Genomic DNA, 15524 nt, shown 5'->3' on the forward strand with positions numbered 1-15524 from the left:
CCAAATGTTTAGGGATAGTGACTGGATTAGGGTTAGTCTATATTAATTTGCTTAATTTCAAGTCAACAGTCAAGTCATACTATGATATAAAAAAGCAAATGTGCATGTGTTGTGTGTGTATAAACCACAGTTATAAGAAGGATGGAATTGTAATTCTCGTTTAGCCCCAGTTTAAACAGGGGTTCAGTATTCAAAGAGGCCTTTCCTTTCCTCAGTGCTTGTTAAAGCATCCGTGGGCTCTGCAGGTAATAGGGGACCCTAACCCAGCAATAACGTCCACTTTGAAGTGGAAACGCTATTAAATCAACGTATGGCTCCCCTCCTCCCACAGGAACAAACATGAGCCCGACGGAGCAGGGCCTTTCCCCACAAGCTACCACACAGTGCTGCCTCTTAAATTTAATTAGGCTGTAATAAAAAAATTCTGAAACAAAGGTGCGCTAGACTGCAGTACATTCAGGGAAACAATTCTGTGTTCATTCTTTGTAGTTTAACCTTTTTGATGGCGTCTTATATGTCAGACTTGGTCATTAGAGGTTTGCGAAGTGCTTAAAGGGATAGTTCACTCAAAAAAATGAATATTCTGTCATCGTTTATTCGCCCTCATGTCGTTCCAAACCCAAAATGACTTTGTTTCTTCTGTGGAACATGTAAGAAGATTTTTTGAAGAATGTTGGTAAGCAAACCGTTTTGGTGACCATTGACTTCCATTGTATATACAAAAAAACACAGACATATTTCACAATATCTTATTTATGTTCCACATAAGAAAGAAAGTCATATATGATTGGAACAACATGGGTGAGGAAATGATCACAGAATTTGCATTTTTGCGATTAAAAATCAAGTTATGTACTTTTTAATTTTGAAAACTGACGTCGTGTCCATTGCAGGTGGCATGATGAACTGTGCTCATTTTAATGTGTGTGTGTGTGTGTGTAAATATTTGTATTGCAAATGTCAAGACAAATGTGAGTAGTGATAGTACAGTATACACTATCATGCAATAAGTCCAAGAGTACAGTAGTTTTGTTCAAATAAAATAAGAACAGTTCATATTGTTTTTTTAATAGTGTATATGAATCCTCTGTTCATCGACCATAGATCCATGTTTTCCTTGTGCTAGCTGATACGGGCTGTTAATAGCACGGTTATGCTCATCATCCAGATTGCTGGAAGACTGAAGTGATGCATTAGTGATAAAGAGCATCGGACATATGGTGTGATGGGGTTATTGGAAGAATCCTCCGGCCTGGCAGTTATTTTTGTCCAAAAGCATTTACATAAGACTTGAATGAAAAGAACCCATCTTGAATCGGGCAGAAACCAGATGCCCATGCAGACATTAAAAGGTCCTTTGGAGACGCAGCTTCAAAACGAATTTAAGGAAATTCCGCCTGTGCGGAACAAAAGCCCAAAGCTATTTATCCAATATCCATCAGAATTTACAGATCTGTTTAGATCTTTAAAACTGTGTCTGTGCCGTGTGACTTTGCTTTAGTTTGATGTTTGGTCAGCTAATGAAGATCAAGTTTATGATGCCTTTGGCATTTTAATGCTTTGAACGCTAATAATTAAGCTGTTTTTAGAATGTAAATATACTTCATGAGCTCAGAATCAGGGATGTTTCATTTCATGAAAGTCTGTATTTATTTATAAGAGCATGTTTTATGGATCTATGAATGTTCAGAGCAGTCCGATAGTGGACACTTATGACAACTTGCATTTGAATTGCAAAAACAATTAAAAGGCTTTAAACTGAGGATTGTTCATACATAGTGCTCTATGAAAGGAAGAGTTCACCTGCAAAAACTGTCAATAAAATCAGTTTATATGTCCATATGAAGCCATACCATAACTTTTTTTTTTTTTTTTTTGGAGCTTGACAAAAAGATCTGTGTGAAGATTCTTTAAACTTTCCACCAACAAAATAGCAACAATGCTATTTTATATCATGCAGGAATAAGATGAAGGTGAGTAAATAATGAAAGGATTTTCATTTTTGGACTGTTGCTTTAAAAATAACGCCGTAGAGGTCAGACGTAGATTTCTCATGACCTGGAACTGGCTCGATCTCACCTTTTCGCTGATCCCAGCACGACCTCTCGCAGAAACACCTCCATGTTAGGCAGAAGCTCCCCTCCTCCTCGGCGTCTGCCCACAGGAAGTGAGTCCTTTGGGGAGGAAATGGCTCCCAGATGTGTGGAGGTGACCCAGAGCTCTGGAGAGAGAGGTGAGCGAAGGTCGCCACAAGAAGAAGAACAATAGAGTGTCACAGTCCGCCTTCATCGCAGAAGTGAGAATGGATTGCGTAAGAAAAACATACATTTGTAACTTCAATTGAAAACATAAAGGGCCGGTTCATCTGCTCATGTGCCGCTTACAAAAACTAAAATCAGATGAATTTCAATGCGTTTCTGATGAATGGTGCTTCACGCTGGTTATCCTCAACCTATCTGAAGGCATATTAAAGGGTAAGTCCACCCAAGAATGAAAATTATCCTATAATTTACTCACCCTCAAGCCTCATCCAAGGTGTATATGACTTTCTTCTTTCAGCCAAACACAATCGGAGTTATATTAAAAAATATCCTTCCAAGCTTTATAATGGGAGTGAATAGAGCCTGAGTTTTTGAAGCCTAAAAAAGCATATCCATCCATCATAAAAGTAATCCATACGGCTCCAGGGGGTCAATAAAGGCATTTTGAAGCAAAGCGATGCGTTTTTGTTAGAAAAATATCCATATTTATAACTTTATAAACTATAATCACTGGCCTCCGGTAACAGCCGTACACGAGCAAAGTCCCTTTAAGGCAAGTCATTTCACTCGGCGGCCATCTTTGAAATGCCTCTTGGGCATCAAATGCAGCTCCTGTCTCTTTGGAAACATCAAATTCTCCAAAACTGTTCGCCAAGCTTACGATTAAATTTTATATTTGAAATCACCAATGAAACCTGACAACAACTGTCTCGTAAATTTTGTTTCTAAACGCTCAAATCAAACCATAATTTTTCAGGCTGGATCAAGCTAATGCGCAGTGGAAGTGTGTCTGACTGTTTCTATGGGAACCGCAGCTTCTAACGGCTGCAGTGATGCGATGACTTTACCAATCTCTGATTGGCTCTTTTTTAGAAGGCGGGACTTATTCCGCCATATTAATCGTTTCACTTTTCCCCATTCAAAACAATACGATTGATAAACGCGGAAGTGCAGAGGAAAGAGCAAAACAAAACACTGGTCAAGAATTAGAAATCTAAAATGAGAATTTTTTATATAAATGTGGGAGGAGCTTGAGTTTGTTGCTCAGCTCTATTAGTTTGAACCGCGAGAGGCGTCGACTCTTACCTGAGCTTACGTTACTCCTACATCCTACGTCATGCGTCGGGTCAGAGGTCACTCTTCCGCCGGAACTAGACTCGCGTACGGCCGTTACCGGAAGCCAGTGATTATAGTTTATAAAGTTTTTTTTTCTTACAAAAAGACATCGCTTCACTTCAGAAGGACTTTATTGACCCCCTGGAGTCATATGGATTACTTTTATGATGGAGGGATGCACTTTTTGTACTTCTAAAACTTATTAAACTTAATCAAAGTGACCATTCACTCCCATTATAAAGCTTGGAAGAGCCAGGATATTTTTTAATATAACTCTGATTGTGTTTGGCTGACCGAAGAAAGTCATATAGGATGAGGCTTGAGGGTGAGTCAATCATAAGACAATTTTAAATTTTGGGGTGAACTAACTCTTTAAACTGCATAAAGGCATATTTAGATATCTTGAAAAAGATTTGTAGTTTTGATTTAGAAAACAGCACTCACAGAGATCAATGCTCCAAAAAAAAAAAAATTAGGCAGGTGTTTTTTAAAGCAATCGTGTTGTATCTTTTAAGTTTCATCTGATCCCATTATGTTCTAATACCAGCGGTGATTTACATAGGGTTAACAAAGGCGTTTGTTATGTCTGCATTGTCATAGTAGTAGCAACAAACTCACAAACACAGATTGCGAAAGCCTTTCATCTATGACACCGCTTTTTCCACACGCTAGCAACAGTGAGGTCATCGCGAGTCCCGCAGATGTCCTCCGTCCCATACGGAGAGACTCGTCCCAGTGTGTGCGCATGCTAACGCTCCTAACGCTCCTCTGTCAGCCCTGCTGGAGATATTAAGGCCAGAGATTTCCGCGGACCGTCGCGTTAGAGAGCGTTTTAAAGCCTGGAATGCTTTGCTATGTTGACGGACGTGTTGTTTAGCGAGGCAGGAGCGCTGGGCTTGAGGTGGAAACAGGGGGGATTCGAGAGATGAGGGGATGAGATGAGGAGGAGGGCGAGGGGTCTCGAGTGTTAGTGAAACATTATGTCACGGCCTTGACGAGGAAATGAAATGCGCAGCATCAATCAGGCGGCGGGCCAAGATCAAAGCCAGCCCCACACTCTCCCATATGGTTCTGTTTGACCAGTGCTTTGCTTTTTCCCTCTTCGTTTTTTCTTCTTCTTCTCTTGGCCTCTCTCAGTGGTTTTTTCTTTTTCTTCTTCTTTTTTTTTTTTTTTTGAGAGCGGGCCTTTTGTTTTTTTTCCCCGGCAGAAATTCCTCCACGTTACTGAGGCAACGACGTGGTAGCACGCAAGGTGAGAGGTCTGAGGAAACCAAACCTGCCACAGTCACACTCGTGTCGCTCTTACCTCTGGTCCTGCTGGCAGCATGACCACATGTTCAGTATTAGCACACACACACTGGCAGTGTGATCAGTTCAGCTGCATCAGTGCATCATGTGAAGAACTGCTCAGAGAAGGCATGAAGGCTCATGGTTAGTGTCTCTGGGTCAGTGACAGATTCCCCGGCTGTTCCTCGGGCTTTCTGTATGGCTTTGAGTGTCACCATCAACTTAAAAACATTTTCCTTACACAAATTATTATTTTAAAAAAAGTTTTTATATATACATTATCCAATGTATAAAGTTTTCAAATATCATGAATTAATAATTCATGAACATCTTTAATTTTGGGGAAGTCGCACCACATGACATTTTAGAAACCAAACCTTCCTTCCTTTCTTTCTTTCTTTCTTTCTTTCTTTCTTTCTTTCTTTCTTTCTTTCTTTCTTTCTTTCTTTCTTTCTGCATTTTTGCATTTCTTTCTTTCTTTCTTTCTTTCTTTCTTTCTTTCTTTCTTTCTTTCTTTCTTTCTGCATTTTTGCATTTCTTTCTGTTTCTTTCTTTCTGCATTTTTTTCTTTCTGTTTTTCTTTCTTTCTGCATTTTTTTCTTTCTTTCTGCATTTTTTTCTTTCTGTGTTTCTTTCTGCATTATTTCTGTTTTTGCATTTCTTTCTTTCTGCATTTCTTTCTTTCTTTCCGAATTTCTTTCTTTCTGCGTTTCTTTCTGCGTTTTTTTTTTGTTTCTCTCTGTTTCTGTATTTCTTTCTTTCTGCATTTTTCTTCTTTCTGAATTTCTTTCTTTATGCGTATCTTTCTTTCTTTCTGTGTTTTTTGTTTCTTTCTTCCTGGGTTTTTGCATTTCTTTCTGTATTTCTTTCTGCATTTTTGTGTTTCTTTCTTTACGTGTTTCTTTCTGCGTTTCTTCTTTCTTTCTTTCTTTCTTTCTTTCTGTATTGCTGCATTTCTTTCTTTCTGTGTTTCTTTCTGTTTTTTTTTTCTGGTTTTCTTTCTTTCTGCATTCCTTTCTTTCTACATTTCTCTCTGCATTTCCAAAATAAATCTAAATTAATTTTAACACAGGAATTAAACCATACGCATCATAGAAGAGGTGTTCAAGCCATTGTGTGAATAAAATTTTAATGCACTTCTGAATTAAACAAAAGATAAACCGAAAGAAGAACGAGTGTCACATGCATTTTCAAACAGACTCCTTTTGAAGAAATGATTTGTGTCTGTGTGTCAGGCTAGTATTTTTCTACATGCACATGCTAACGCTCCTGTGTCTGCCCTGCTGAAGAGATCTCAGTGGACTCGAGAGGCTTGTGGACCCACAGTACCACTTCCACCAGGGGATCCTGTGTTACTATCGCTGACCCAAGTCTAATTCACTCCTGTCCAAAACTCCTCCAGCGCACCATTGTTTATATCAGCCGTCGTATAGTTTCTCCATAACTCCGGTACCCCTAAGCTGTTTATTTCCTGTCAAAGAGTTTCGGTGACGTTGTGGCGTATAAACGTCTTGATCAGACGCAGGTGCGGTGTGGGAGGGACATGTGATCGGACCTCGCTCCGGAGGCTGATTTTGACTGGGACCACCATGGTGCGAATCTAAACAAGCTAAAATGCCAGTGAAAGTGGCTCCAACTCTTTGTGACAGAGTGGGTCACTCACTGTACATGCACATTGTATGATATTAAATAATCACCTTTAAATGTGTGCATCTTTCATAACTGATATTAGTGGTTAAAACACATGCTCTAATACATTAAGCCATGGTGCTCATATTAGCAACGTCAGTAAACAACTTGTGCCCTTTCTAACTGCTTTTTCCTTCATATCGTGTCCTCTTATACTGTACTACAAAATAAAATTGAAAAAATAAACAAATAACTATTAATTTCACCCAAAGCTTAATTGGATAAAGTGAAAGTAACTGTATGAATACGAGGGGTGCTCTGATTGATTGGCTGCCGATTCGCTATCGGCCAATAATCTCTTCGGGAAGTTTGATCGGCGGTCTCTATAAAGGCTGACCTCATAAACCTTATAAAGCTTAAAGGGGACCTATTATGCCCTTTTATGAAGTCTTGATTTTGATTTTGGAGTGTACTACAATTCGGGAAATGACACGCCCCTTCATAACTGCAAGCTTTACTCAGATGGAAATATTAACGATGCCATCAATTTCAAACCAGGTGATTCAGACCCTGACAATGTTAACGAAGAGGATCGTGCTGAACGGATTTCAAGCACAGATTTCACAGGACGTTTCAGAGTGATATGGTTGTTGTTTTTTGTTATAGATACAATCCACCATTTAATCATATTTGTCTGAAAACTATGGTAGGCCTAATAATCAATCACAAAATCATGGATCATTTTTCCTAAGGGGCGATGAACAGTCGTACAAAAGCAAGAGCTTACAAAAGCTACAGTAAACACCACTGCAACTCTGTAATGTTAGTTAGCAGGCTAGCGGAAGCAAAGCTTTACCCTTCGTTTACATCATAGCTATCATAACTACGTAGTAAGACAGCGCGCTCTTGCACATTCAAGGCCGCCTCACAATCAGCTCATGTGTACCAAAATGATCAAATACACACAAATGCATGTGCAAAATTACCGTCTTGACAAGTGTGCACATAAACAAAGTCAGCATTGTCTTAAGTGAACAGTTGAGAAAGTTGTGTTATAGTATATTGGATCTGTGCATTCGGTCTTAAAGTGACGTTGATGTTTTTCAGTGTCTTTTTCAGTGATGTTTTTCAGTCACCTGATGTTTTTCAGTGTCTTTTTGTTGACACTCACTGCTCTTGAATAACTAACTTTGTAATTGTAAGGATTAATATATATTTCTTTTATTCAGGAAACACCATCCACTATTATTTTATTATTTTAATTGATATTAAATTTATTAGAACTTTATTAGAAATTAAATTTCTGTAGTATTTCTGACCTCAATATTACCATTAGACCTACTTGAAAAAAAGCACTGTTTATTTTCTTTGTATCTTTATTCTATTTTGTTTATTTGTGCTACTGCTTGTAAATTGATTCTTGGTTCTTATTTTATTACTGACTGTATATTTGTCTTTTTTGTGAATTCAGTTTGGAGTTTGAAATTAGGCTTGTGCTGTGTGTAAGCTATTGTACAACAGTTGCCCCATTTGTAAAAACAAAAATACACTGCATGATCAAACATTTAGGTGAGATAATTATATACATTTTTGAGTATAATTATATACAAAGAGTTTGTGCCTATTTCTACAGGTTTAATTCAATCTTGGACTCGAGTCTGGTCTCAAATCCTACTATGAATGTTCTTGGATTTTTACTTTTGACTTTATTAAATACTTGTGACTGAAAATCGTGTCTATGGCATATCTGACATAAGAAAGTGAAAAGAACGAATTTTGACAAAATGAAGGTGAAGGGGCAGGACTTGTTCCCTTCTCTTTTAATAAAACTAAAATGTGTCCCTCACACTCCCCCTTTAGTCAATCATTGTATCCCTTAAAACTCATCTTTGATGATAACCCAAATGACATATTTAAATGTTTTTTCCTTGAAAAAAAAATCTTCATGCCTTAAAATAGCTTGAATGTAGCTCCACACCCTTGCCTCATTTAGTATACACAGTTCTATGAATATGAAACTGAGCCCCGCCTCCACTCACTCACAGCAGCTCAGAGATCCACTCGTTGACGATCACATGTTGACCTGATTGGTTACAAGGTTTGTGACGTCAGAAACACCAGCGATTTCAAAGCGTGTTTTTGAGACTGTCTTTGGTTCACTGCAGTTTTAAGGAGAAAATACTCAGCAATGCTGTCGACTTATGAATTTGCAATTAATTTGCACATGGTTTGTCTTAAAGCATATTAAAAACACCACATAAACATATAAACAACATTAAAAGCTTGATTTTCACCACAGGGGGACTTTAAGATATTGTATGCTGCCTATAACTGTGAATAGCCCTCTAACATGGCACATTTTGTACTTTCCCCGTCTCTGGCACTCATTTCAGTTCATGGGGCCTCTGCTAATGAGCTGATAATGTTGAATCAGGTGTGATATTAGATATGGGAGCTGGAGTACTAAAGGTCCAGCAACACTGATCTGACACACTCACAGCTCGGCCAGAGCTTGGCTTCTGATCACTCCTGAAAATGATGCATGATTTTCTTCTCTTCTGCTTCTCATTGCAACAAAAATAAAAATAGCAAGACAACACAAATAGGATACAGTTGCATTACTTGGCCACTCAGAAATGCCTTGGTCTTGCATTCTGTCCCTCTCTGTCTCTTGAAATCATTGCTGCACCCCTGCAAAACTGTCAGTTTTCTTAATCTGCTAGAAGACATTAAGATATAAGAGAGACTAAAAAAATAGGCCCATTGTTTGTACTTTTAACTGTTGATTAGAGTACTTTTAAAGCTGCCCCTTTAAATCAATTCATTGTGTTTTTGAATTGCATACCATTCGTACAGCATGTTTCAATTTTAATTTCAGCAGGACTTTGTTAGATTTTGAAATTAACAATCACAATAATGGGACACAATCAAGGCAGGTTTGGTTTAATTTGAATTGACACATTGTTCTTAGTTGTAAAGGTCAAAATAAAGCAAAAAAAATTAAATTGTGATGTAACAGTTTAATTCAGGAATTCGAAACTCACTTTGTCGTCTTGGCCAGTCCTGACTCAAACAAAACCATATCTAATAGTGTGCTGATATGATGCTACATTATATATAAACACAGATTAGCGATTTAAAGTTCACCATATTTTTTTTTATCATGGTTTGACCACCTTTTAAAATGTTACAATGCAACAAAATTATACAGAGATCAAATATGCATAGACAAATAGACACTCAGTGATCTTCGGTTTTCACTCAGCATGTTCAAAATAATGTTCAGTTTACCCCTGAAAACCTCGCCATGCCATAAAGTCAACAGAGAGACAGCATGAAACAGCATGCGAAACAGCAAGCCTGCTTCTCAGCTCCTTCCTATTGTCTGTGTTGGGCTGTGCCGGGGAAAAAGAGGAGGTGTGGAGTGTTGCAGTGGTGGAGGGGGTGTGTATGGACTAAAGGCTTGTTTTGGGGGAAATCTGGAACCAATATGCTTCAGACAATTTCAAGAAAACTCTACAGCAGAGTCTTTGCCACTACCTTAGATCGAGCCCCCCTCCTTATGGCTCTGTCCTCCAATCGCGGCACGCGTCGCCTTCCTGTTTCCTTCGAGCGGCTCCACCCCTCAACCAATCCACCTCTCAACCAATCACTGATCAAAGTAGGTAGGGCTTTTCGAAGACTTACCACTGGCCTTTATAAAAGACCTGACAACCAGATGGTGATTTGAGGTTTCAAGAACTGACCTACAGCTACATGACATACTGCGGAGACAGAGATTTTTATGAGCCCAGATGCATGGCCGTATAATCCGGCACCTTCTTGAGTTTGAAAAAAGCATGCCTTTTGCTTTGATTTGTTTTGCTTTCCCTTGAAATTGCTCTCAGTCAAAGGGGGGAAAAAAAGCGGGCCGCAAGCAAAGCGAAATAGGAAAGAAGCACGGGATTGACAAGTAAAGGACGACGGACCGTCATGCGAGAGGAACAGACTTGTGGCGACTTTCCCGAGGGTGGGGTCCTACCCAGTGAAGAGGAGCAAGAGCGTCGCCCCAACAAGTGCCCCGTCGTAGTTGCACCCCCGGCTGGTCCTCGGAAGCGGCTGACAGGTCCCAAGAAAGAGCCCAGTGGACCCCTAGCACAGGACGACAAAACACCACTGGAGGGCCCGTCTACGCTCGTTCCCTCTGGCCCCAAGCGGCCCAAGAGGAATTCACCCTCGTCCTCATCAAACTCTTCAGCCTCCCTAGTGCCCACCGTGAGCGCGGTGTCACCTGTGCCAGGGCAACCATTCGAGGACCTCCACACACAACGAGTGATCGCTAACGTCCGGGAACGACAGCGCACGCAGTCTCTAAACGACGCTTTCGCCTCTCTGCGGAAGATCATCCCCACGCTGCCTTCGGACAAACTGAGCAAGATTCAGATCCTCAAACTGGCTTCGCGATACATCGACTTTCTCTACCAGGTTCTCCAGAGCGATGAGATGGATGCCAAGCTGGCCAGCTGTAACTACCTGGCCCACGAGAGGCTGAGCTACGCCTTCTCCGTTTGGAGGATGGAGGGTGCTTGGTCCATGTCCGCCACTCACTAGACGCTCATCTGTTCCTAATCCTGCCGACCGACCCTACAGCCCTACGAAACGCCACCTCCAGCCAGCCTCTGAACTCTGAACCTGCAATCTGCCCGAGAGAGAGTGACTCTGATTATTAAACACATTGCTTTCTATCCACCAGCTACGGCTTCAACTTCCCCATCAACAGCCATTTGACTCCTGCTGCCATGACCTGACCCTGCCTAAAGCTGACCTCTGACCTTCCAACACAGATCTTTTCACTTTTCCTCAGAGCGACCCTCTACAGGTATGTCAGACCTCAAGTCTGTAAAATTAAGTGTTATTGATGAAATATGATCGCGGCTATGTGCACATGGTTCTGGTTTATGTCCGAGTTGATGATCGACAAGTTAACGCTTTCTCACAAACTAGAAAATGACTTGCTTATTGATTATGGACCTGTTGGGTTTATTTTATTACATGCATCATAAGTGTTTGGTGAATTTAGGGGTTACATTTACCTAACCTTTGTTAATGGTTTATGTGGAATCATGCAGAATCAAACATGCATCCAAAACAGTGAAGTGGCCATTGAAATAATTCTTCAAAGACTACAGTGTCTCAAATGGCGCTGATCTAGAAGCTCTGTTCCCAGTTACAACAAACCTCCTAAGATATTACTTTTATTAATATAATATAAGGGCATATTATTTTAAGGGCACTATCATGAAAGGTTTTCTTAAGGGGTTTGTTGTAACTGCCTCATTGCTCACTGAACAGAACGGAGCCTTTTTTTTTTTTTTTTTTTTGTGGCTGGACCTTTAACCAGCTGGACTGATGCTACTGGTCTAATGAACAGTTTACCAGTTTCAGAATCAAATGTACACTGCAAATTCAATAGACTGACAGGGGGAAATGCACATTCATAAATGCAGAGTATGTTCAATGCTGCATAATATTTCCAAATTTTGCGCTAGTTTTTTTTTTTATCTTGACTGTATAATAGACTGAAAGATCTGCGAACATCTGAAGCAAATTGATTGTAAATTTATTTGAGTTTTATGTATTTTTTTACTTTTTACTTGGAAAAGGTTTATGAATCATAACCACAGGAAAAAACAAAACAAAACACACAACATAGACAAGACAGGTTACTCTCAAGATTATCGTCTCGAGGACAATTTTTCAAAAATGTTGGATTAATGTTTTTTTTCTTCCATATAATAATTTTTTGCACCAATAATCTAAAAGTTGAACTAATTTAAAATGGGCTAAATATTTACAATTTCAGATTTGCACAAATAGGTAGTCATTTAAAAGATTTGTTTAAATGAAAAGAACGAACAACCAATGATTCAAATCCCAGGTTAATGGTATGAGGGTTAATAGCTATCTAAAATTAAATGCATAAAAAAAAAAAAAAACATGTTGTCTCAAGAATCTGTGAGATATTAGCCATTTTGAGAATACAGCATGAAAATGAAACTCCTCTTTAATTCCAACATCCTAAACCGTATTGTTTCACCACAACACGTCTGGGCAGAAAAACAGATATTATTCTTATTCTTATAGACAATTATATTCTTGTCATTTGATCCATGTTTATTCTAAACTTCCCGATCAGGTGTATAAAATACTTCTCAACACAACATTGACCTCCGGATATTTCGCTGCTCTTACACAGGCCTACTAGCGTATAGCCTCTTTTTGTGCTTTCATAGTATGCATTGTCTTAACCACCAGTACATTTAAATATACTGCAAGTATATATACTGCAAAAACAACAAATATCTTTTTTTTATGAAGTTATTGCCTTTATAATTCTGATCTGGTCAATCATTTTGACTATAACTAAATTCACGTGCAACTAATTATATGTTAGTAAATAAGTAATAACAATGTAGTTAATATGTAATTAATATAAATGTGTACTTATTTTCCACCGAGCACATTCCACTGAACCAGTGGTCATGTGTTGTTGTTAAAGATAAAGAAAAGCCATTAAAGGAAAAGAAAAGTGAGTGAGCAGGAAGCAGGGAAAGGTGGAGAGGACTCTCCTTTAGCCCACGGGTGTAAATCGCCCTCCCTCTGCCCTTCATAGGATCTTGTATCCAGTGTCGTGCAATCAGAGGCGACCGGGCCTAGACATGCAGGAACCTAATGATTGGAAACAGTTGTGGGGTGTTACAGAGGTGTGTGTCTATCAGTGTGTGTGTGTGTGTATGAGAGATACATCCCATACAACACACACTAATTCAGTTCGTTGATATATATCAGTTTGATTTTAACATATATGAAGAGGAAGATTTTAGTGAACATATGTGACTTTGTACCTATTTGAGCCACATGATACTATAGATGTTTGGGCACTGATCACAGAGTTTGGAAATATTTTATTTGCATGGCCGTGTAATTTTAGGATGGTGAAATCCTCCTGTAAACCCAACCCGAAACAGAGATATTCTGCAGCAATGTGCCAACAGTTAGCTCTGCCCAGGTCCAGACTAAACCTGTACACATTTATCACATTTTCTGCACTGATGTGGGGTGTGTGTGTGTGTGTGTGTGTGTGTGTGTGTGTGTGTGTGTGTGTGTGGTGTGGGGGTGCGCAGAAATCTGTGAAATGGAGCTGAAACAACTCACTGTTATTGGTAGCTGTAATCAAATTAACTCAAATACTTAACAAAAGAACAGGCAAGGGGTGTATAGAACTCACCCCAACAGAAAGCTGACAATTTTGCAGTGTTTTCTGCACTGTAAAAAAAATTATATGATCAATGAGTTATGACAACGTGTTTTTTACATTGCTTTAACTCGTCAAAATAATTCAAGCAATTTTCAGCTTTTTAGAAGTTATAAGTCAATTTAATGTAATTTAAGTTGAAATGTCTTAAACATCCAAGTTGATTGCACTCAATGTAAGGCTTTTTTTACAGTGTGTTTTTCTGTGGAGTAGATTACATTACAGCTTTTGCATTTTGCTTTTAAATTACCAAAAATTGTATACTCTAAAAATAAAATCTTTGAAAATAAACTTCCACCTGGAACTATAAAAGGTGCATTAATCAAAACATGGACCCCTTCTTATAAATTATTATTATTATTTTGATAAAAGTATGTCATTACAGTCCATCTTCAGATTAATAATGGGGTAATGTTCTATTAGCTTTAGCCACAATAGACAAACCAAAATCACAAATAACAAAACGATCTTTAAAGATACTTGAAAATCAGCTTTGAACCAGTTTTCTGATTCAGGCCAGGCAGTGATCATAATCTCAATCACTAAAATTGCATCTTCAAGTATTACAATTTTATTTTTTTTTATTTTTTTTTTTTTTAAGTTATCCAATCTTGATTGTCCGATTTGTGGAAAAATTGTTAATGGAAACATTGTATCTATGACTCTTTGTCAGGACTTATTTTTGGTTGTGGTTTACTTGGACTTGTCATAGTCAGCACATGCTCTATTACTTCAGCAATGTCCTTCATTTATATGAGATGAGTCAACATGTTTGCCGGTGCTCATGGGAATGAGTCCTTCGCTTCAGGCTGTGATGACGAGCAGATTCCAGCAAACCGATTGGGCAATTTAAAATAAAGCTGTTTATGAAGTAATCCAGTTGCACCAATCCAAACAGTAAATTCCTTTAAAACTCCTAAATGTTTTATCCCACCAATGATGGACTTTCTATTGTGTTCGTTTTCAAATGTACTATTTTACGTTTAAAATATAAATAAAGTCTCTAAATGAATTAAGATGACAAAAACTGCATTCATAATAATAATCAAAATATAAGATAAGCAAAATGTTAAATAAATAATTTAAAATGGAGTATATAGCACCATACATACATACAAATAACTATATTCTTGCAAATAGTCAATTTACAACGGGTCTTCTGTGACAAATTAATGTAGTAATTTTGATTATAAAGCACATTTCTGACATCTTCTCCTCTTCTGTCTCTCAACAGTATCCCACTATCCCAGAGGACATCATGCTTCAACATCAAGCCAACAATCCTTCCCTTCTCCCAATGGAGCTATACAACAAAATGCGGAAAACGACCCTCAAGAGGAACAGACACCAGCGTTGGTCCGGTGACCAAACGCGCATCTAAACCAAGACTCTGGAAATGACTCTGATTCAGTGGCAGAGTGCTGATCTGAGATCAGTATGTATGGACACACAGAGGCAGACATTGACTGTCATAAGGACTCTACATGTATAGCTAACCTTAACCTGACGGAAAAATGCTACGTAGACTCACTATATTCTCTGATATACAGATCCGATCATTTCAGAGTTGTTGCGCTTGTCGTTTATGCTGTATATTAGCCAACATTATTGCTTTTGTGACAGTGTAACAATTTTGTCATGGTATATATACCACATTTGTCTAAATGTATAAAGGTTGTTACGCATTTAAAAAAAAAATAAAGCTGTAAGATTAATTCTACAATATGACGACTTGGTGAATAGCAAATGCATAAAAGTAAGTTATCTGACAGTTACTTTATGAGTATGATACTGCCTTTCAGCACAATAAAAACTGTCAAAAACTGTTTTGAAGAATTGTGATCCGGGGGGAAAAAGCCTTGAGAAAGTTTTAAGCGACAGATGTTGATGTTCTGCTGGTACGATTTCTTTAGGATCCAGCCAGACAGACACTGCTA

General features: G+C 38.6%; 1 protein-coding gene across 1 annotated transcript; it reads left to right on the top strand.

Moving 5' to 3' along the window:
- The first annotated feature begins 10021 nt into the window (after positions 1–10021).
- twist3 lies at positions 10022–15411 on the top strand. The gene is made up of 2 exons (XM_079848621.1): positions 10022–11151; positions 14822–15411. Exon 1 carries the CDS (start codon positions 10266–10268, stop codon positions 10881–10883), a length of 618 nt encoding a protein of 205 aa, XP_079704747.1. The 5' UTR covers positions 10022–10265; the 3' UTR covers positions 10884–11151; positions 14822–15411.
- The last annotated feature ends 113 nt before the right edge of the window (positions 15412–15524 follow it).

The sequence above is a fragment of the Squalius cephalus genome, assembly GCF_949319135.1.
Source record: "Squalius cephalus genome assembly, chromosome: 18".
Lineage (NCBI taxonomy): Eukaryota > Metazoa > Chordata > Actinopteri > Cypriniformes > Leuciscidae > Squalius > Squalius cephalus.

Bases quoted from the DNA above. Each gene is read 5' to 3' on its own strand.
- twist3 (XM_079848621.1), top strand. From the start codon at position 10,266: ATGCGAGAGGAACAGACTTGTGGCGACTTTCCCGAGGGTGGGGTCCTA.